General features: G+C 50.5%; 2 protein-coding genes and 1 pseudogene across 2 annotated transcripts; all 3 read left to right on the top strand.

Annotated features, from left to right (window-relative positions):
- Window positions 1-2,643: 2,643 nt before the first annotated feature.
- Window positions 2,644-5,968, top strand: IL32 (interleukin 32). Its single transcript, XM_023755296.1, has 3 exons — window positions 2,644-2,881; window positions 3,025-3,154; window positions 5,510-5,968. The coding sequence occupies exons 1-3, from the start codon at window positions 2,744-2,746 to the stop codon at window positions 5,719-5,721; spliced, it is 480 nt and encodes a 159-aa protein (XP_023611064.1). The 5' UTR covers window positions 2,644-2,743; the 3' UTR covers window positions 5,722-5,968.
- An 8,992-nt stretch (window positions 5,969-14,960) lies between these two features.
- LOC111826370 lies at window positions 14,961-15,306 on the top strand (annotated as a pseudogene).
- Window positions 15,307-15,505: 199 nt separating this feature from the next.
- LOC102416974 (matrix metalloproteinase-25-like) lies at window positions 15,506-18,293 on the top strand. The gene is made up of 7 exons (XM_023755317.1): window positions 15,506-15,578; window positions 15,685-15,801; window positions 15,887-15,971; window positions 16,139-16,221; window positions 17,229-17,381; window positions 17,450-17,707; window positions 17,850-18,293. The coding sequence occupies exons 1-7, from the start codon at window positions 15,506-15,508 to the stop codon at window positions 18,134-18,136; spliced, it is 1,056 nt and encodes a 351-aa protein (XP_023611085.1). The 3' UTR covers window positions 18,137-18,293.
- Window positions 18,294-22,206: the final 3,913 nt, after the last annotated feature.

The following is a 22,206-nucleotide window of genomic DNA, read 5'->3' as shown; positions in this document are numbered from 1 at the left end:
GCTCCAACCTGCTTTTGAAATCTGCACTTTCCTCTTCCCCTCCTCTGCCTCAGGCTGATGAGCGAACAAGGAGGAGACCCATTCCTGGTCTCAGAGATTCCCTGGTTCAAAGAGTGGAGGAGCCATGGTCAGAGTTTAGGGATGTGCCCTCCCCTCCCTGAGCCCTTAGACCTCCCTCTTCCTGTCTTTCCTCCTCCTCTTTCTGTTTTTGTCTCATCCCCCCCACGCCCCCCCACGCCACTCCACACTGTGAGTTAGCCCTACTTCATTCTCTAGGGCAGGTCACCCTGTCCTCCTCCAACCCCCCAGGCCCTCCTCTGCTGCTCTGAAATCAGCTGACCTCTTTCTCGTGCAGAAACCTCAGAAACCTCAGCTAGCTCTGTGCTGGGAGGATGTGGGAGAGAAGGTGATTGGCTCACTGGGGGCCTTAAATGAGCTGCAACCAAAGAAATTCTGGAGAAGAGGCTGCTCCTCTGAAACACTTCTCATACCTGTTCCTCGCCATCAAGCCACAGCCCTCTGAACCCTGAACAACCATGTGCTACTGCAAGGTGAGTGAGAGCAAATGAGGAGGGGACAGTAGCCCTGGAGTCCCCTTTCCCACTGTGTGTTTGTTCCCCTCTCCCACCAGTGCAACCCCACCCTAGCTGATCTCTACATGCACCCGGCTCTGTTCCATTCTCCCGGGCCACAGGGAGACCCCTGGAAGGAGGGTGTCATGAGAATGTGACCTGTATGGTCATTGTGATGGCCCTGAGCCTGGTTGATTGAACGCTATCCTGGCACCAAACTGAAATTCTGAATAATTCTTGACAAAGGCCCCACAGTTTCATTTTGTGCTCAGCCTTTCACTTCATGTAGCAGGTTCTGTTTGTGGGGCCAAAACTCATGTCCAGGAGAGAAATGATGGGGGCAGCTCTGTGAGTATGAGAAGAGTGGTGTGTGTGTGTGTGTGTGTGTGTGACTGAGAATGAGTCTTATGGGACAAAGTGTTACTTTAACAATTAGGCCTGACATATTTGTGGGAAGAGCTGGAGAATGGAGGGTCTATAGGTGAGAAGAAACACCAATCCCAGTAGATCCTTTATATCTTAATACCCTGAAGGTGGGAGGTGGGAGGTGGGAGGTGGGCGGTGGGAGGTGGGAGGTGGGCAGTGCTTTCCTGGGAACTTAAAAATCCTCTCAGGTGCCTGGGCCAGCAGCCCAGTACTGGCATTGGCCTCAGTGTCTATTCCTCCTTTTCGTGGTGCCTTCCAACCTCCCCCACCCTACCATCGCCCCCAGCCCCACCCGCACCCTAACCATGAGGTTGGCTGATGCTCCAGGATGCTTTGGGATGGTGACCAAGGGATCGTGGAATCATCGTTGAGGAATAAAGTGATCCAGGGCTCAGTGACCAGATTGGGGCCATAAGGTGGAGACTCTTGAGGAAGTCTATGGGGAACTCCCTGCCTCCTTGGTTGAGCCAAGGGTTTAGGGGTGAAAAGGGCCTGGGGTGCTGTGGGCCTGCAAGGTCAGCAGTCAGGAAGAGCAGCTGGATGGAGGCACCGCTGTGTCTGTCCCCTCCTCAGAGAGGGATGGCCACTGCCAATTCCTCCCTCAGCCAACTCTCACCGGTACCACAGAGGGTTGGGTATCTGGGAACCAGATTGCCCTGCACACTCCAGAACAATGTTCATACTTGTACGCTTGTGTGTCATGATGAGTGTGAGTGTGTGAGCATGTGTACCACAGGTCTGGGGGTTGGTAAGTCATATAAGATCTATGTCACTGTTACCTCCACAGACATTCCCAGAAAATATTGAGAAAATGAGGAGTAAAATGGTAAGAAGCTCTTCCCCATGTATAGATAGGGTGTGGGCGGGGGCCTGGGTTTTACTGTGGGAGGCTAAGAATGTTCTGACCCTCCTGGGGTCCAGGAGGGAGAAGGATCAGATCTCTTTGTTCCAACTCTATTTCTTTTTACAGAAGGCAACTGTAAAGGTATTATGGGATGGACACAAATCCAAAGAAGAGGACCAGGTGGGTCAGGGTTCCCACTCCTGTTCTCTGTACCATTTGGGTGGGGTAGTTTCACAATGATGATGATAATGATGATGATGATGATGATGATGATGACGGTGACGATGATGATAATGAAGGTGCCACCTCAGGTTGGCTCATTCCTTACACTGGACAAAATTCACACCTGTGTGGCGGGTGAGTACACAGTTGGGGGATAGGAAGGCCCAGGGAGCTTGAGAGGCGTCATAGTCATAGGTATACTGATGAAAGAGCAGGTCTCCAGGCACATGGCTGGACCAGTTATGGGGAGATGGCGAGCTGAGAACAGAGGATAGGACTGAAAATGAGTGAGGCCGGGGGAATTTAAACAAAGTCATTTTTTCCCAATGGATCCACATAGGCCTAGAAGAGCTGGAGGTGAGTTTTGGCCTCCCCGCTCCCCCAAAACTCAGCCCCCAGGAGTTTGGCTGGGCCAGGTTATTGGGGTGAGCTTTGGCTCCCTTGGAGGTCACAGTGGGGACTACAGACCACAGCAGGCAGGAGCAGGTCTGCAGCCTCCCACCCTCTTCTCCTCAGAACAACTTCAATGAGGCTGCGCTTGATACCGTATTTGCTCACTGTGAGAACAACCCGGTGAGTCTGAGGCTCCTGTCAGAGCCCTCTGTGCTTCCCCTTCACCCCTAATCGCTTGTGATGTTGGCACTGCCATGTGCATACACAGCCCCTGAGTGGGGAGGGGATGGAGATGTGGCTGGCACCAGCTCCTGACCTCCCCACCCAGCACACAGTGGCCAAAGCCCTGCCCTCAACTTCATGCATTAATGAAGAACCCCCTGGGCCTGGTGCTGGCCTCAGAGGCCAGTCAGCCAACAAGCAGGTATGACCATCGTGGTTTAGCTACAAAGGGGAGTTGGGGCGCTGAACCTCCGCCAGAAGTCTTTGTCTGTGGACTGCAGGCAGCTCCCTGTGTGAGCTTCTGTCAGGACCTGGTCGGACCCTACACATGCCCCACCCCCACAGGAATCTACTCCCTTACTTCCGGAGCAGCAGCAGGAACTGCGTAACAGAGTCCGTAGCAGAGTCTGCCCTGGACAGAAACCAGGCCCGGAGTGGGACTCTGAGGCAGATGGATCGCACAACCAAAGTCCAGGTGATTTTGAGAGGATGTTAATTAAAGCCGGGAACAGTGAATCCGGGTGATTCAACACGGCCACAGAGATATTACGTCTCTATTTACTTGAATTTCAAGTGTTTCTTACACGTTCCTAATCATTTCCCGGGAGTATCATTGTGTATTTTAAGAGTTTTTCCACAATTAGACAGTTTTCTTAGCAGTATATACATGAATCTTCAGGATTCAACTGTTTTATAAAAAAATAAATAAATAAATAAAATAAAGCTGGGGACAGTGAAATGAGGAGGACTTCGGATAGAAGAAGCACCAGCAGAGAGCCTAGGCGGGGCTCCTTTGGCTCTCTGGAAATTTAGAGAAAAGGGGGGCCTTGGAGACAGGTTTGGGGGGTGGTCAGTCCAGATGAGCTGCTGCTGCTCACTGCTCCTCTGGTTGCAAGTCTCCTGGGGACCCAGGGTTTAGGCGATGCATGCCTGAAAGGGAAGAAAGGTGTGGGCTTGCTCCTGGTTCTTTGTCTTGAGGGTTTAAAGGCTGGGAGTTTAGAGGAGGTCTTGGGGAAGGATCTCAATAGAATATTCATCACCTTTATGCTGATGTGCCAAAATGAGATGTGTTCCTTTAACTTCAGCTGTGCTTGAGTGTGGTTGGCATTAATTAGATTTCTGCTAACTATCTCCCTGAATGGGGTGATTTAAGCTATTTACTCCCTGTTTTGGGAGGAGAAGTATGAGCCTCTTAGTCTTTTTTTTTTTAATCCTCACCTGAGGATATGTTTATTGATTTTAGAGACAGAGGAAGGGGGAGAGAGATAGAGAGAGAGAGAGAAGGAGAGAAACATCTATGTGAGAGAGAAACATTAATTGGTTGCCTCTTGTATTGCTTTGAATAGAGATTGAACGTGCAAGCTAGGTATGTCCCCTGACTGGGAATCGAACCCACAACCTGTGTTGGTGTACGGGATGATGCTCTAAACCAGTGATGGTGAACCTTTTGAGCTCGGCTTGTCAGCATTTTGAAAAACACTAACTTAATTCTGGTGCTGTATCACATACAGAAATTTTTTAATATTTGCAACCATCTACACTAATAAAAGACAAACATGCAAATTGACCCTACCTTTGCTATGCCTTAAGCCACGCCCACCAGCCAATCAGAGTTACTATATGCAAATTAACCTAACCAAGATGGTGGCCGGCAGCCACAGAGCTGGAGCAAGCAGGAGGCTTGGTTGCCCCAGTGATGGAGGAAGCTAAGCTTCCCGCCCGCCCTGGCTGGCTCTGAGCTCCACTCAAGGCTACAAAGTTTCAATTATAGAAGATAAATAAATCCCAGAATAAACAAAGAAAAAAGAAAAAAAGGAGAGGCTGGGAGCTTCCGTCGCCAGGGGCTTGGCCAGCCTGAAAATGGCCCTTAGCCCCTCACCCAGACTGGCCAGGCACCCCAGTGGGGACCCCCACCCTAAACGGGGTGTGGCCAGCCTGAAAACAGCCATCTGCCCCTCACCCAGGCTGGTCAGGCACCCCAGTGGGAACCCCCACCCTGAAGGGGGTGTGACCAGCTGCAAACAGCCATCAGCCCCTCACCCAGGCTGGCCAGACACCCCAGTGGGACCCCCACCCTGATCTGGGACACCCTTCAGGGCAAACCATATGCAAATTGACCCTAACAGCAGAACGACTGGGAATGACTGGTCACTATGACACACACTGACCACCAGGGGCCAGATGCTCAATGCAGGAGCTGTCCCCTGGTGGTCAGTGTGCTCCCACAGGGGGAGCTCTGCTCAACCACAAGCCAGGCTGATAGCTGCAAGCACAGCAGTGGTGGCAGGAGCCTCTCCCGCCTCCTCAGCAGCACTAAGGATGTCCGACTGTAGCTTAGGTCTGCTCCCTGCTGGTAAGTAGACATCCCCCGAGGGCTGCCGGGCTGCCAGAGGGATGTCTGACTGCCAGCTTGGGCCCGATCCCCCAGGGAGCGGGCCTAAGCCAGCAGGTGGACATCCTCCAAGGGGTCCCAGACTGCAAGAGGTCATAGGCCCGGCTGAGGGACCCCCCCCCCCCGAGTGCACAAATTTTTGTGCACCGGGCCTCTAGTAGTAAAATAAAGACTTATATTTTTAATATTTATTTTATATATTTAAATGCCATTTAACAAAGAAAAATCAACCAAAAAAATGAGTTTGCGTGTCATCTTGACACGCGTGTCATAGGTTCGCCATCACTGCTCTAAACCATTTACTCTTGTGTCCCTGGAGGGAAGACAGGATTTTGCAATATACTAGTATTAGTTGGCTGTAAAGGCTTGGGTGTTTAACTATCTGTCTCAGTTTCCCTATTCCACTTGCCCTGGCTTCCTAACTAGTCTCTCTCACAGGGGCCCAGCAGCCTGGGGAGAGCTTTTGTGAATGGATAATGAGGTTGTTCCGAGAGATGCTAAGGCGACTAAAGAAGATGTGGAAGGACCTGCTGGCCTGGGTGCAGGAGAAGTGGGCCTCCTTTGTCAGCAAGGTGAAGTACATCTGGAGTGAGATTAAGGATTTCTGCTCCCGTGTGGCAAAGTACTTCTCAAGTTTATTTCAGTTCTAAGGAGTCCAATGAGGGCCTGGAGGAGCTCAGTCACACCTCCCAGCACTTGGATTCCCCCCTTCTCAGAAAGAATCTTCTAGAGTAACATTTGCTTTCCTGCTCACCCTTGACCCATCCTTGACAACCTCCCTCACTTCCACCCTGTTCACAGCCTCTCCACCTAGGTTTCCTGGGTTTCCTTCTCTTGCTACAGCATTTTAATAAACGTTGGTTCGCCCAGGGAGGGGGCAGGGGTGGGGGGAGGAGGTCAATGGGGAAAAGGGAGATCTGTAATATTTCAACAATAAAGGTAATTTGCTTCAAAAGTTGATTGAACCAAGTTGAGTGCCCGTCTGGGTGGGTGGCAGGGTGCTCAGTGGTTACAGGGAGAGGCTGTGCAACAATCAGATGGATCTAGGCCTGGATCTCGGCTCTGGTGAGAAAGGAGAAGCCACCTGACCTCTCTAATCTGTAGACAGGGCGCTGGTCACACTGGCCACGGACTTATAATGAGCACATGAGGATGTCAGCCTGTGCACGGCTTCTCGCAGGGCCTGGCACATAGTAAGTGCTCCATAGCTGCCCGTTCCTGAACACAAGGCTGAGGGACTTGGGCCCCTTTTCTTTTCCTGACCACCCTCTTTGGGCCTTTGTCACTGGGGCTGGGCTGGGCCTCTGAATCTCCTTCATCTTTCTTCCAAGATCTGAGGCCCAGGGACGGGGGCAGTGGTGGTGGTAGGGAGCAGGCAGAGTGCACTTCTATGTGAGCCTGGAAGGAAGGCAGAGTAGGGAGGGGGCAGCCATCTGATCTCTGGGCTGGCCACCTCACCTGGGACTGCAAATGCAGAGACTGGGGAGAGCCTGGAGCAAGGCCTGAGGCCTGAGGGGGCCAGCACTGCTCACCATCTATGAGGCCAAACGCCTCCAACCCCCCAGCCCTGACTCCCTGCTCCAGGCAGATGCATAAAGACCAGCTTTGCATTCAGGGGTGACAGGCAGCAAACAGCAGCTGCTGAGATGAGATGAAGGTGGGGCTGACCTGAAGCAGGAAGAAATGGGAGGAAGTGGGCCTGATGAAGAGCAAACACCAGCAGTTGGTGTGGGGGGGGGGGAGCCAGGAGACCTGAAGGATGGGGGCATTTCAGTGGGTCAGTATCGCACCCTCCTCTGCCAGCTTCACACCCTTTGGCTGGTAGGAATGATATCTTGATTCGTAGGAGGAGCTCCCAGTAAAGTCCAGCTGTCAGTCCTGCAAGAGGAGCAATGGCTGGACCCGGACCCTTCCAGTAGCTTCTCAATAATCCTGAGGGACCTGCCCCAGCAGGGAGGGCACTAGTGGCAAGGATCTTCCTCACCTTTGGTCCTGGCCCCTACCTTCCTAAGGAAGAAGGCAGCCCCTCTGAGAGTTCCTTTCAGCAGAGCCCCACTCGTGCTCACATCCTATCCTCCTTCATTTCCAGGGGACCCTCTGACATGCCTTCACACTGTAAGGCCCATCTCTGGCCTGAATTCCCCGGCTCCAAGGGCTGCCCACTGCAGGTCTTGACCAGCTTTCACTTACCCTGGTCATGTCCTCACCTCCTCTCCCAGGCACCATTCTTTTTTTTTTTTTATGTTTCCATGGAGTTTTTTAAAAAATATGTTTTTATTGATTTCAGAGAGGAAGGGAGAGGGAGAAAGAGGTAGAAACATCCATGATGAGAGAGAATTATTGATCAGCTGCCTCTTGTACATCCCCTACTCAGAATCGAGCCCACAACCCAGGCATGTGCCCTGACCAGGAATCGAACCGTGACCTCCTGGTTCATAGGTCGATGCTCAACCACTGAGCCACACCACGCCACACCAGCTGGGCTCTTTTAGACATTTATCGGTTTTTTAGAGTGAGAGGAAGGGAGAGATAGAAACATCAATGAGAAGGAAACATTGATCAGCTGCCTCCTTGCACGCCCCCTACTGGGGATGGAGCCTGCAACCTGGGCATGTGCCTTAACTGGGAATCGAACAGGTTGGTTCATGAGTCAACTTCTGAGCTACACCGGCTGGGCATCAGTCATCATTCTTGTTCTTTCAAACCCTGTCCATGAATTTCCCAAGTGACCCTGTATCAAACCTCCACTGACCTCTGCTCATGCCCTCCCACTTAATTCTTCTAACAGAAAAAACTGTCCCCCTGTGCTAAAGCCACCAGGAGCTTTGTGGCCCATCAATCTCTTGAGGTCACCTCCTGGCTCCCCTGCGAGTCTTGCCTCTTTTAAGCAATTTCAGTCCAGTAGCCAAGTTCTAAATGATTTCATTGTTAAAAATGAAATAACTCAACAACCACTTCAAAAATACAACTAAAAGACAAAACGAACATCATCCAGAACCACAGGAAGGCTGGCTCAATGGAAATTCTACAAATAGAAGGAAAGAGATAAGCACACTGAGACTCAGAGGAAGTGCGGAAGTAAAGTGCAGAGGTACGGAGGCGCATGCGGAAAGGGCTGGCAGCTGAGGACATGGTTGTCTTTTTCAATCAGGAGGGAGTCTCAAGCTCCCGACTGCTCTGACCTCCAGTTCCGGGTGAGTCTCTGGGGACCCAGACTCATACGGGGAGAAACTGGACTGTCTGGCATCGGGCAGAACTCGAGGGCGGCTTTCTCTCCGAGGTGCTTGCAGCGATTACCAGGACACTGAGATGTGGGTGGGCCTCATCTGGGCACCTCCAAACTCCAAACAAAGAAGAGGAATCTCTCAATAGCTCCTGCTGGGTAGGCTCAGGCAGAGGCTAAATTAGCACCTTCTTAGAGATCCTAGAGCCAGTGTACCCAGTGGTCAGAGTGGGACCATCCAGATTACAACTCCTCAGATCCATAAGGGACACACCCAGGGGGCAGACTCAGTGAGCACCAAAGCTCCACTGAAGCAAGTCTTGCCCCATAAGGGTATCTCCAGCACAGAAGTTCTCCCACTGCAGACACAGCTGATGATCACAGCCAATTGGCCTGGAGGTCAATTCCTCCCAGTGATACCTACAACAATCAAGGCTTAACTACAACAAGACTGTGCACAAAGCCCACAAAGGGGTGCACCAAGAGTGTCCACCTCAGGTCATTGGGGAGGCTGATCGACTGGGCCCTATAAGACACCTAGCACAGAAAGCCACTCTATCAACACAGGGAAGCATAAAAAATGCAGAGACAAAGAAATAGGTCACAAATGATAGAAATGGAGGAAAGCGAACTACTGGATATAGAGTTCAAAACCACACTTTTAAGGTTATTCAAGAATTTTCTAGAAACCGCCGATAAAGTTAGTGAGACCCTCAAGAAATCTAGTGAGACCCTCGAGGTTATGAAAAAGGACCAACTAGAAATTAAGCATACACTGACTGAAATAAAATATATTATACAGACTCCCAACAGCAGACTAGAGGATCCCAAGGATCAAGTCAAAGATTTGAAATACGAAGAAGCAAAAATCACCCAACAGGAAAAAGGAAAAGAAAAAGAATCCAAAAATATGAAGATAGTGTAAGGAGCCATTGGGACAACTTCAAGCATACCAACATCCGAATTATGGGGGTGCCAGAAGAAGAGAGAGAGCAAGATATTGAAAACCTATTTGAAGAAATAATGACAGAAAACTTCCCCTACCTGGTGAAAGAAATGGACTTCCAAGTCCAGGAAGCGCAGAGAACCCCAAACAAAAGGAATCCAAAGAGGTCCACACCAAGACACATCATAATTAAAATGCCAAGAGCAAAAGACAAAGAGAGAATCTTATAAGCAGCAAGAGAAAAACAGTCAGTTACCTACAAGGGAGTATCCATACAACTGTCAGCTGATTTCTCAATAGAAACTATGCAGGCCAGAAGGGAGTGGCAAGAAATATTCAAAGTGATGAATAACAAGAACCTGCAACCAAGATTACTTTACCCAGCAAAGCTATCATTCAGAATTGAAGGTCAGATAAAGAGCTTCACAGATAAGAAAAAGCTAAAGGAGTTCATCACCACCAAACCAGTATTATATGAAATGCTGAAAGGTATCCTTTAAGAGATGGAAGAAGAAGAAAAAGGTAAAGATACAAATTATGAACAACAAATACACATCTATCAAGTGAATCTAAAAGTCAAGTGAATAAATAATCTGATGACAGAATGAACTGGTGATTATAATAGAATCAGGGGCATAGAAAGGGAGTGGACTGACTATTTTTTGGGGGGAAAGGGGTGTGGGGATGCGGGAAGAGACTGGACAAAAATCGTACACATATGGATGAGGACAGTGGTGGGGAGGGGCGGTAAAGTCAGAGGGTGGGGTGGGAACCGGGTGGAGGGGAGCTATGGGGGGAAAAAGAGGAACAACTGTAATAATCTGAACAATAAATATTCTATTAAAAAAAATGAAATAACTCCCCGCCTAAAAATCTCCTGTGTTCTCAATATGAATGAAGCCCAACCCTGGCCTATAAGGCTCTGCCTGCATCATAGGTCCCTGCAGATCCCCCTCCTGGACAACATTCTTTAGCTGTCTGCCAAGCCTCTCCCATCTCAGGGCCTTTGCCCATGCTGTTCCCTCTGTGCGGGAGGCCTTTCCACCCTCCTGAGGCTGCCTCCCTCTCTCTACTGGAGTCTTTGTTCCCCTCAAAAGCCCACACAGTCCCTGGCATACAGTAGGTGCTCAATAAATAATAAGCTTTCAGTGCCGTGGGTTCTCCCAGCTCCTCTCAGTCTCCTGGTTGACCAATCCTTCCTCTTTGAAGTTTCTTCCCCTGGGGTTTTCCAGGAGTTGAATGTGTTGTGTGACATCTGGTGGCTCTCTATACCCCAATCTTCCTCCCAACCCCCAAAATGCTGACCTTTGCTAGACTCAGAGCTTTCCCACCCACCTCCCTTAGTCCCCTGAGCCATGGTGAATAAGTTCTCTAACTTTCTACAAAAACTTGTTAAAGAGCAGTTATGTGTCAAGTGGAGTGGAGGGGCCACAGAAACTCAGACACAGCATTTTTGTGGGTGAAAAGGCAGACAACAGGAAGTTCTGATGTGCTCTGGAGCTGGGGTGGGCTGTCTTCGTCTCCTGTATTTCTTTTTCATAATTTGTGTATTTTAATGTTTTGTTAATTGATTTCAGAGAGAGAAAGGAAGAGGGAGAGAGAGATAGAAACAACAGTTGGCTGTCTCCTACAGCCCCCTACTGAGGATTAAGCCTGCAACCTAGGGAATTGAACTGGTGACCTCCTGGTGCATGGACCAACACTCAACCATTGGCCCACACCAACCATTGGCCAGGCTCTCCTGTATTTTTGTTAGAAATCATATGATTTAGTCCGGCCGGCATAGCTCAGCGGTTGAGCATCAATCTATGAACCAGAGGTCACTGTTGGATTCCTGGCCAGGGCACATGCCGGAATTGTGGGCTCGATCCCCAGTAGACGACAGTGAAGGAGGCAGCCTATCAGTGATTCTGTCTCATCACTGATGTTTCTATCTCCCTCGCCCTTCCTCTTTGGAATCAATAAAAGTATATATTTTTTAAAAGGTAAGACACTTCCAAATAAAACATTTCAAAATTTTATATATATATATTTACTATTATTTTTATTTTTTTAAATAAATCTTTATTGTTCAGATTATTACAGTTGTTCCCCTTTTCTCCCCCCATAGCTCCCTTCCACCCAGTTCCCATCCCACCCTCTGCCCTTACCCCCCCCCCCCCACTGTCCTCATCCATAGGTGTACACTTTTTGTTGCTGGGTCAAAGGTCATACACATGGAAAATGTAGCTATTTCCATCCGCGACATGTCCCTGTGTTCGGAAAGGTCTCTCACGACTTGTTCACGCTCTACTTAGAAAGGGTACGGAAGACACATAACGGCTTTTTAAAATAACGTGACCTCTTATGCTTAAACTGAGGATTTTGCTACCAGAAGCGAGGAGCAAGCAACACTTCCGCTGCTCTCGCCCCTCTCGTCCTTCGGGTGATAGTTGTGCTTGGGGCTGCGCGTTGGTTCGCAGGCCATCGACAAAGCCCCCTGGGCAGCTCACGCGGTTCCGCCGGCTTCCCAGGGGCCTTCACAGCCTCACAAGGACCGTTTCAGTCCCATTGGGATGGTTTCAGATTCACAGGGACCGTTTCAGCCCCACTGGGACCGTCTCAGCCTCACAGGGACCGTCTCAGCCTCACAAGGACCGTTGCAGCCTCACTGGGACCATGTCAGCCTCACAGGGACCGTCTCAGCCTCACTGGGACCATTTCAGCCTCACTGGGACCATTTCAGCCCCACTGGGATCAAAATTATATTAATTGACTACTGCTGTTATATGAATATAGAACTCTATCCCAGAAGGCATACAATGTAATATCAAAACTGAGAAGAGAGAGAAAAAAAGGAAAAAACAAACTGAGAAGAGCAAATTGGTTCCAATTTGAGCAACAAAGGGTTTGATGGGTAGTGGCCACCACGCTGTGTAGAAAAGGGTCACCAGGCTAATTTGCCCTCATCAAGGAAATCCCTGAGCTGTGCTTGCCATGGGCGCTGGAGGGAAGGCCAGAGGGAGATTTGCATTTGACATCCCGAATCTCACCCAGAGCTTTCCCTTTGAAGAGAAGGAATGTGATGCCATCTTCTTTGTCGTGTTAGTTTAGTCTTAAGTCAGCATCTAAGGCAAATATAAAGGCATTTTAATATTGTGGATGATTCTTTTGAAATTATTTCTTTCAATCCCTGTTATCAACACAGAGCCGACTTCATTTTGCTTTCCTCTCTGGCATTATCATCAAGTTAGTGAATGTAATTCCTTTTTTCATCCTCAGTTCTTTCTGCACTCTGCCTTTAATTTTTTTCTTTAGACCAGCGATTTTCCATCTTCTTTATCCGATGGCACACATAAATTACTAAAATCCTGCGGCACACCAAAAATATATTTTTTGCCCATCTGACCAAAAAATAGGTATAATTTTATTCATTCACATTGGATGGCTATTGTGTTGGATGCTGTCACTTTTTTATTTGACAATCTAAGGGAAAGAGGTCAGTGCCCATGACTACATCGTCAGGTATTGCACGTTGTAAAACTTCTTGCAGCACACCGCTTGAAAATCGCTGGCTTAGACACTTCTGGTCACATGTAGACATTTATCCAATTATCTCTCTTTTGACCAAATATTTTTCTCTTCTGTTTTTTGTTTTATTCCTGATTAAGAGAAAACTACCAGTATTGTAACAGATATTAAGTTCTAGTAGCCAGTTAATGAATGATGAATTTTAACACTCATTAAGTACAAGTGTCAGCTTAACTAAAAAACAACACAAGCAACACACACAAAGAAAACTGTCCAGCCCTAGCCGGTTTGGCTCAGTGGATAGAGCATTGGCCTGGGGACTGAAGAGTCCCAGGTTTGATTCCAGTCAAGGGCAAATGCCCTGGGTTGCGGGCTGGATCCTCAGTAGGGGGTGTGCAGGAGGCAACCGATCAATGATTCTCTCTCATTGATGTTTCTATCTCTCTCTTTGTCTGAAATTAATAAAAATATATTTAAAAAAGAAAAGAAACAAAAACTGTCCAGCCCAGCCAGATAGTTCAGTTGGTTAGAGTGTTAGCCCAATAGGTCAAGGTTGCAGGTTCAATCCTGTCAGGGCACATACAAGAATAAACCAATGAATGCCTAAATAAGTGGAACAACAAATCCATGTTTCTCTCTCCCTTTGTCTCTCTCAAATAAAAATAGTCCTGCCTGGAGTTGGCTGGAACATCGTCACTGTTAGGGTCACCAAAGGAGGAACGCACGAGGCCCAAAGGGGTAAAGAATTATGAATTTATTAGGTCACTGGAAAACCAAATGGGCCGAGCCCCAAAGTGCACCAGCACCCAGGGACTTGGAGTCAGCGATTCTAAAGGACTCTAGGCGGGCATTTTCTGGGCGGAGAAATCTCTGGGCGGGTCCTGAGGGGAAAGATAATGGTCTTAGCAAGTGGAATGTGGTCTCAGCAAGTGCTAAGCAAAAGGGAATGTCTGTTGTGAAGTGGCCTAAAGGCCAGTTCCCAGGGGAGGGTCTCCATTCAATTATTCCATCAGATCTAACAGCCTCGCACACCTGGTCAAGGCACATACCTGGGTTGTGGGTTCAAGCCCTAGTCAGGGTGCAGGTGGAAGGCAACCAATCAATGGTTCTCTTTCGTATCCATGTTTTTCTCTCTCTTCCTTCCTTTCTCTAAAAAATTCAAGTAAAAAAACCTGTCCATGGGAGGGGGAGACAGGCCAAGAATGCCTGATGGGTGGGAAAAAGAAGGTGGGGGGCACACTGACAATCCAGCTTTGGGTTTAGAGCAGCGGTTCTCAACCGGTGGGTCTGGACCTCTTTGGGGGTCAAACGACCCTTTCACAGGGGTCACCTAAGAACATCGGAAAACACATATATAATTACATACTGTTTTTGTGATTAATCACTATGCTTTAATTATGTTCAATTTATAACAATGATATCGGGGTCACCACAACATGAGGAACTGTATTAAGGGGTCGTGGCATTAGGAAGGTTGACAACCACTGGTTTAGAGGATTGTAAGTAGTCAGGGGTCCCCAGCTGATAACCTGACTTAGCTGCAGGCAGGTTTCATTTCACCTGCTAGCATTTCCCATTTGAATTAGTTACCAACATTCCCAAACAGTTTCCCATAATCGTCCAGAAACTGGGACTTTAAATTTTATTCAATCTTATTTAATTTAAAGAGCCACCTATGGCTAGAGGATACTGTATTGGACAGCACAGATAGGGTCCACTCCAGAGGAGAAATCCAGGGTGAGGTTCCCTCCTCTCTCACACAGCCCACTCCGGGCCTTCTTGGGTGGCGGGGGGTGGTGGTGGTGCTCCGGGCCTTTCTGGGATGGGGGGGAGGGAGAAAGCCACCAGTGTGACAGTCAGGAGGGTGATGGATGTCTTTAGGGTAAATGTAAAAAAAAGAAAGAGGAGTCCCGGTTTGGCTCAGTGGGTAGAGCTTCGGCCCATAGACTGAAGGATCCTGGCTTTGATTCTGGTCAAGGGCACGTACCATGGATGAAGCTCCTCCCTGGCCTGGGCCCTGGTCGGGGCACGTGCAGGAGGCAACCAATCGATGTGTTTCTCTCACATCGATATTTCTGTTTTTCCCTCTCTCTAAAAATCAATTAAAAAAATCCTCAGGTGAAGATTAAGAAAAAAAGAAGAAGGAAGAAGAAGGCTGTTTTAGGGCAGGCCTCTGTGGTGGCCATGGGGCAGCACAGACGCTGGGGGCAATGCCGTGCCTGCTGTGGGGTTCAAGTCCCAGCCCTGTGGCCCTGTGGGCAGAGGCACACCGGTTCACAGCAGAGGAGAGGAACCAAGTTATGCTTGACCTTAAAGCAGCAGGAGGGTCAGAATTAAATGGGAGATGCCATCCACAAACAGTTCTTCAAAAATTTCAATCAGGCATTTGGCTTTCTGTCTCGAGTTGCCCTATAAGCAGAAAAAATAAGTCACTGGGAATGGTTCAATGTATACAAAAAAGCCCAGATCACTCTCACCTCACATGGCTGTGGTGGACTGACCAAAAGAGGCGTGAAACTGGCCACGTTTATTGAAAAAGCAGCGGCTTCCGGGTGATTTCTCCCAAAATGCATATAAAATCTTATAAACCTCTTAGGTGTAATATATTTTGAAGACAATTTATATGAACAATTTAAGTTGTACATTTAGTTCACCTTTATGCTACATTTTGTAAAATTAATGCTTAAGTACAAAATGATTGTTTTTAAAGGCTCTTTTATTTGGGCATTTTCAAATACATTCCTGCCAGGAAGAGATGCTTCCGGGGAAGGGAAGAGCTAACGCAGGGTTCACCTGCGCCAGAGGGAGGTGGTGTGGGCCGGGCCAGGGTGGGTGAGGCCAGGACCTACCCTGCAGGCCCGGGCTGCCAGGAGGCCAGGGAGAGGCCTGCTGGGCAAGCTGCTAGTACAGGGTCTCCCGGGAGTGGGGTCTCAGGTGGGCCACTATCTGCGCCTGACTCCATCCTGAGGCCCTTTTACCAGGGTCCTGTTGGGGAGCCCACCAAGTACCGCCTGTCCCAGGATGACCGTGAAGGCCTGCAGCAGCTCTACGGTACAGGGAGTTGTGTCGGGGGCGCTCCCCATGTGGCCTCTGCGGCAGCGTTGGGGAACACATGTCTCTCTGACTCTCTCTACAGGGAAAGGACCCCAGACCCCATATGATAAGCCCACAATGAAACCCCTGGCTCCTCCTCCCCCGCCCCCTGCCCTGCCCCCAGGCAGGTGAGTCCTCCTCCAGCTTTGCCCTCTTGGGTGAGCTTCCTACCCGTGGAGTCCTCTTTGGTGAGAGGGCTTGGTAAGGGTCCCTGCCCCATAGGGCTGTCCTCAAGGTGAAGTACAGACAGGAGGAGCCCTGACCCCTTTCTCCTCACCTCTCCTTTCCTCCTCAGCCCCTCCCTTCCTGTCCCTGATCGATGTGATGGCAATTTTGATGCTATCGCCAACATCCGTGGGGAAACCTTCTTCTTTAAAGGTGAGTCACTCCGGTCTTCCCCGGCCCCGTAGAGTTGGTTTCCTACCCACTTAGGGTGACCCACCAGGCCCGTGGGGTTTCCCAGGATGTGGACTTTCAAGCTGGGTGGGAGTGGCTCCCTGTGGAGCACACCAGTGACTGCCCTTCCCAAATCCCTTTCTTTTCCCAGCGCACACTCTTTGAAGCTCACCTGAGCCTCTCCGCCCCCACCTCCCCCAGGCTCTATCCTTGCTTTTTCTCTTAAGCCAGTGATGGCGAACCTATGACACGCGTGTCAGAGGTGACACGCAAACTCATTTTTTTGGTTGATTTTTCTTTGTTAAATGGCATTTAAATGTATAAAATAAATATCAAAAATATGTCTTTGTTTTACTATGGTTGCAAATATCAAAAAATTTCTATCTGACACGGCACCAGAGTTATTAGGGTTTTTCAAAATGCTGACACGCCGAGCTCAAAAGGTTCGCCATCACTGTCCTAAGCCCTACTTTTCCCTCTGTAACTTGCCTCCTGAGCCCACCCAGCCCAGCTGGCTCACTTATCCCAGAGCTCACTTCTACCTGTGTGACTTTCTATATAAACTTTTGCTTGTATTTGAAACACAAACAAAGTGGAGCTGGAGGTAGAAGGAAAGTCCTGGGCCATCTGGTCACCCTAGAGCAGTGGTTCTCAACCTTGGCTGCACATTAGAATCACCTGGGAATCTTTTTAAAATCCTGATTTTTGGTCTCATCCTCCGGAAATTCTGTTTCTTGGTTACTAATGTTGTGGCCTCACCCCATAACAAAGAAACAGAATTTCTGGAGGAGGAGGCCCAGAAATCAGGATTTTTAAAAGATTCCCAGGTGATTCTAATGTGCAGCCAAGGTTGAGAACCACTGCCCTAGAGCCACTGGGCCCTTTGGTTTCCAGATGGACCTTCCACCCAGCACTAAATCCCAGCCACACACCCTAGGGGACAAGACCACTTGCCACCTCATGCTCCAGGCCCATCCCTTCTCCCACAGGCCCCTGGTTCTGGCGCCTCCAGCCCTCAGGACAGCTGGTGTCCCCCCGGCCTGCCAGGCTCCACCGCTTCTGGGAGGGGCTGCCCCCCCAGGTGACTGTCATCCAGGCTGCCTACACCCGGCACCCAGACGGCCGAATCCTACTCTTCAGTGGTGAGTGGGGCGCCCCCCTGGGACGCGCGGGGCGTGGGAACAGTTGCTCAGCAGGCTCCCTCCTGCAGGCCCGCAGTTCTGGGTGTTCCGGGACCGGCAGCTAGAGGGCGACGCGCGGCCGCTGGCCGAGCTGGGGCTGCCCTGCGGGGAGCAGGTGGACGCCGCGTTCTCTTGGCCGCTGAACGGGAAGACCTACCTGGTCCGGGGCCACCGCTACTGGCGGTACGACGAGGCGGCCGCGCGCCCGGACCCTGGCTACCCGCGCGACCTGAGTCTCTGGGAGGGGGCGCCTCCCAGCCCCGACGATGTCGCCGTCAGCAACGACGGTAGGAGAGCCCGCGCCCCGGCTGGCCAGCTGCTGGCCCTGGGGTTGGGACTGGAGGTCGTCCTGGGGGTGCGGAGGGGTCCTCGGGTGGGCGGGGCGGGGGCAGCCGGCACCAGCCCTGCAGCTGTCTGCCCGCCTTGCAGGTGCCACCTACTTCTTCAAGGGCGCCCACTACTGGCGCTTTCCCAAGGGCAGCGTCAAGGCCGATCTGGACTCCCCGCAGCCCATGGGCCCCCAGTGGCTGGACTGCCCGGCCCCCAGCGCTGGCCCTCGCTACCCCAGACCCCCCAAAGCGACTCTCAAGCCCGAACCCTGCAATTGTCATTGCGAGATCAACCAGGCCGCTGGGCGCTTGTCCTCGTCTTCGTCGTCGGTGACCCTCCTGCTGCTCCTTCTGCCCCTGCTGGTGGGGGACATCACCTCCCGCTGAGGGGGGACAGGCCGCTCCACGGCGGGGCCGGTTCTCCCACCACCGGCCTGTACAGTGTAGGGGGTGGTGATGGCCTGTGGGGGGTGGTGATCGCTGCCCTGCCCCATCCTCTGTTCCCTGGGCGGGCCCAGCAAGGTGGGTGGAGCTAAGCCCTGGGAGTAGGGGGTGAGAGGGTGGGGTGGGTGGGGCACGAAGGCTGGCCCTGGACCGAACACAGGAAGTGCTCAGCCCCGCCTCCTCCAAACCCGCCTCCCCCTGCTTTGGCCCACCCAGGATGTGCATTTCCCGGAATGGCTGGCTTTTCTCAGAACACAGCCTGCTGACTCCTTGCAGCACAAGCCCTGCCTGACAACAGCGGCTCATGTGCATGGGTCTTTAGAGGACAGGCCTGATCAGGAGACTGAGCCCCAGCACCCCCCCCTCCCCCCACTTTTCCAGAAGTGTCTCACCCTGTTTTTCTTCCACCAGGTCCCAGTCAACACCACATGGGTGGGGAACTGGGACCCAGTCCTGAGACCACCCCTGGGCACCAGTGCTGCCCGTTCTGGGTGGCACCAATGACCACAAGGGTGACCTTCCACAGTCTGGCCCCTGGACCTCCTTGCTGGTCACCACCCTGAATCCAGAACTGTCCCATTCAATAGGACACCCTCCCCATCTTTAAAAACCTCTTTTTGCCTCCACCCCGTGTGTCTGCAGTTCCCTCAAGGATAGTGGTTCTCAATCTTCCTAATGCCGCGACCCTTTAATACAGTTCCTCATCTCGTGGTGCCCCCCAACCATAAAATTATTTTCATTTCTACTTCATAACTGTAATTTTGCTACTATTATGAATCATAATGTAAATATCTGATATGCAGGATGTATTTTCATTGTTACAAATTGAACATAATTAAAGCATAGTGATTAATCACGAAAACAATATGTAATTATATATGTGTTTTCCAATGTTCTTAGGCAACCCCTGTAAAAGGGTCGTTCGACCCCCAAAGGGGTCGCGACACACAGGTTGAGAACCGCTGTTCAAGGAGAACTCCCTCGCTCCTGTCCGCAAGACAGTAGATTGAGCAGTCTCTCAACCTGGGGTCGAGGCTTCCTCAGCACTCCTGGCTGATGAGTGGGTGAAACCTGGGCCATTTCATTCATTTCCCACTCTCCCCAGAATTCAGGATCCAAATCAGTGCCCCTGGAGCTGTGCTTCTGGAACATTCCACATCAGAATCACCCAGGGAACTTAAATATGCAAATCTCATGCCCTCACCCTGAGTCTTCACTTGGGATGGGACTGTCTTGTAGTTTTCTGTGTCTCTGCCATGTTCTCCCAGGAGCCAACTTTTCATGTCGCCTACAGAGCCAAGCTGATGGCCACAGTTGATAGGGGTCATCCCCATGGCTGGAGTCACTTAGTGGCCTTTTCTTGGGCTGCTGTCCAGCCTCATGATCCACAGTGCTACCTAGAGCTGAGGCTGTGGGCTCCAGTCCCAGAGAGCACAGACAGGGCCTGCTGTTTATCAGGGCAAGCAGACCAGTGTGAAGACAACAGCCAGGCACATCTTTGACCTGTCCATGACCTGAGAACTCTAAGCCATCTGAGGCTCTGTCAGGATCCTTTTTAAGTACAAGGAGGGGGAAATATGTATTGTAAAAGCTTATCAGGTTGGTTTGGCTCAATGGATAGAGTGTCAGCCTGCAGACTGAAAAGTTCTGGATTTGATTCCGGTCAAGGACACATGCCCGGGTTGTAGGCTTGATCCCAGGTAGGGGGCATGCAGGAGGCAGCCAATCAGTGATTCTCTCTCATCACTGATGTTTCTATCTCTCCCTCTCCCTTCCTCTCTGAAATCAATAAAAAATATATATATATTTTTTAAAAAGAGGTAGCTTTTTGGTCAGGGCACAGACACTGGTTGCAGGCACAATCTCTGGTGGGAGGTGTGCAGGAGGCAGCCAATCTGACTCTCTCTACAAGGAAAGCACCCTGAACTCTATATAATGAGCCCTGATGTATTTCTCTCATCAATGTTTCTATCTCTCTTTCCCTCTTCATCTCTCAAAGAAAAAATCAATAAAAACATTTTTTTAAAGTGGTACAGTGCACAATGAAACACAAAATGTCTTCAGATGGTGGCTTTTGTGAGACAGTCATGGAGGAGTGGAGTGTTATGGGGGGGGCAGGGAGCCAGGCTTCTGGAGACAAAGCCCAGAAGTAATACTTTCACCCGAAGCAGGAGCAGCTCCCTTCTCTCCCACCCTGGAATTCAAAGACAGCTCAGGGAAGGATCTGGACTTCCTAGGTGTGGAAGGGGGTGTCAGACAATTGAATGGGTTTTTAAGGGACGGGGAGACGTCCGCTGAGGTCCAGCTAACCCAAGTGAGACTTTCACTAAGGCAGTGCGATGTGTAGGTCTGTCCTCATGGGGCTCATGAGTGGCCTCTCAGGGGCCAGGTTCTCTTTGAGGATCTTAGGGGTTGAACTGTGTTCCTACACAAATTCGTATGCTGAAGCCCTAACCCCCAGTTCTTCAGAATATCACCTTATCAGGAGACAGGGTCTTTATGAAGGGAATCAGGTTAAATGAGGTCACTAGGGTAGGCCCTACTCCAATAGAACCAGTGTCCTCATAAAAGTGGGAAGTTAGTAGCCAGGCATGGATACAGGGAGAATGCCATGTGAACATGAAGACGGCATCTACAATCCTAGGAGCCTTCCCTTCAAGCTTCGGAAGGAACCAACTCTGCCAACAGCTTGATTTAGGCATCTAGCCCCCAGAACTGTGAGGAAATCAGTTTGTGTTGTTTAGCCATCCAGTCTGTGGTGCGTTGTTCCGGCAGGCCTGGGTCCCTAATACAGAGGGCAGACAGTGGCTGTGCTGAGCTGTGTGGGGCTTTGGCCCAGAGTTGGGTATTAGGGAAGAGCTGAGGGGTGAGCAAGGCTATGTGTGACAAAGCCACCTCAGGGGTCTTGCAGGTCTTGCCATGTCCTGAGCCTTTCGCTGCTATCGAACCTCTGGACTCTGAAGCTGGGGTGCACTCTGTTCGAGGGACCTGGTGGACATCCCAGACATTCCCCTGCACCTTGACTCCCCAGCGGGAAGCTCTTGATTCTGGAAGCTCTGAGAAATGCTCCAACCTGCTTTTGAAATCTGCACTTTCCTCTTCCCCTCCTCTGTCTCAGGCTGATGAGGGGATGAGGAGGAGACCCATTCCTGGTCTCAGAGATTCCCTGGTTCAGAGAGTGGAGGAGCCATGGTCAGAGTTTAGGGATGTGCCCGCCCCTCCCAGAGTCCTTTGCCTCCCCTTCCTGTCTTTCCTCCGTCTCTATTTTTGTCTCATCCCCTCCCCCACCCCACACGGTCAGTTAGCCCTACTTTATTCTCTGGTCAGTTAGCCCTACTTCATTCTCTAGGGCAGGTCACCTTCCCCCACCTCTCCTCTGAAATCAGCTGACCTCCTCTGGTGCAGAAACGTCAGCTAGCTCTGTGCTGGGAGGATGTGGGAGAAGGTGATTGGCTCAGTGGGGGCCCCAAAAGGAGCTGCAGCCAAAGGGATTCTGGAGAAGAGGCTGCTCCTCTGAAACACTTCTCGTACCTGTTTCTCGCCATCAAGCCACAGCCCTCTGAACCCTGAACAGCCATGGCCTGCTTGCAGGTGAGTGAGAGCAAATGATGAGGGGACAGTAGGCCCTGGAGTCCCCTTTCCCACTGTGTGTTTGTTCCCCTCTCCCACCAGTGCAGCCCCACCCTAGCTGATCTCTACATGCACCCAGTTCTGTTCCATCCTCCTGGGCCATGGGGAGACCCCTGGAAGGAGGGTGTCATGAGAATGTGACCTGTATGGTCATCATGATGGCCCTGAGCCTGGTTGGTTGAATGCTATCCTGGCACCAAACTGAAATTCCTTTTTTTTTTTTTTTTTTTTATTAATTTCAGAAAGAGGAAGAGAGAGGGAGAGAGAGCTAGAAACATCAATGATGAGAGAGAATCATTGATTGGCTGCCTCCTGAACGCTCCCTAGTGGGGACGGAGCTCACAACCTGGGCATGTGCCCTTGAACCTGGGACACTTCAGTCC

Source organism: Myotis lucifugus, unplaced genomic scaffold, assembly GCF_000147115.1.
Source record: "Myotis lucifugus unplaced genomic scaffold, Myoluc2.0 scaffold_72, whole genome shotgun sequence".
In the NCBI taxonomy this organism is placed as follows: Eukaryota; Metazoa; Chordata; class Mammalia; order Chiroptera; family Vespertilionidae; genus Myotis; species Myotis lucifugus.
The sequence above is the reverse complement of the archived record's forward strand: the minus strand, read 5'-3'. Positions and strand labels throughout refer to the sequence as shown.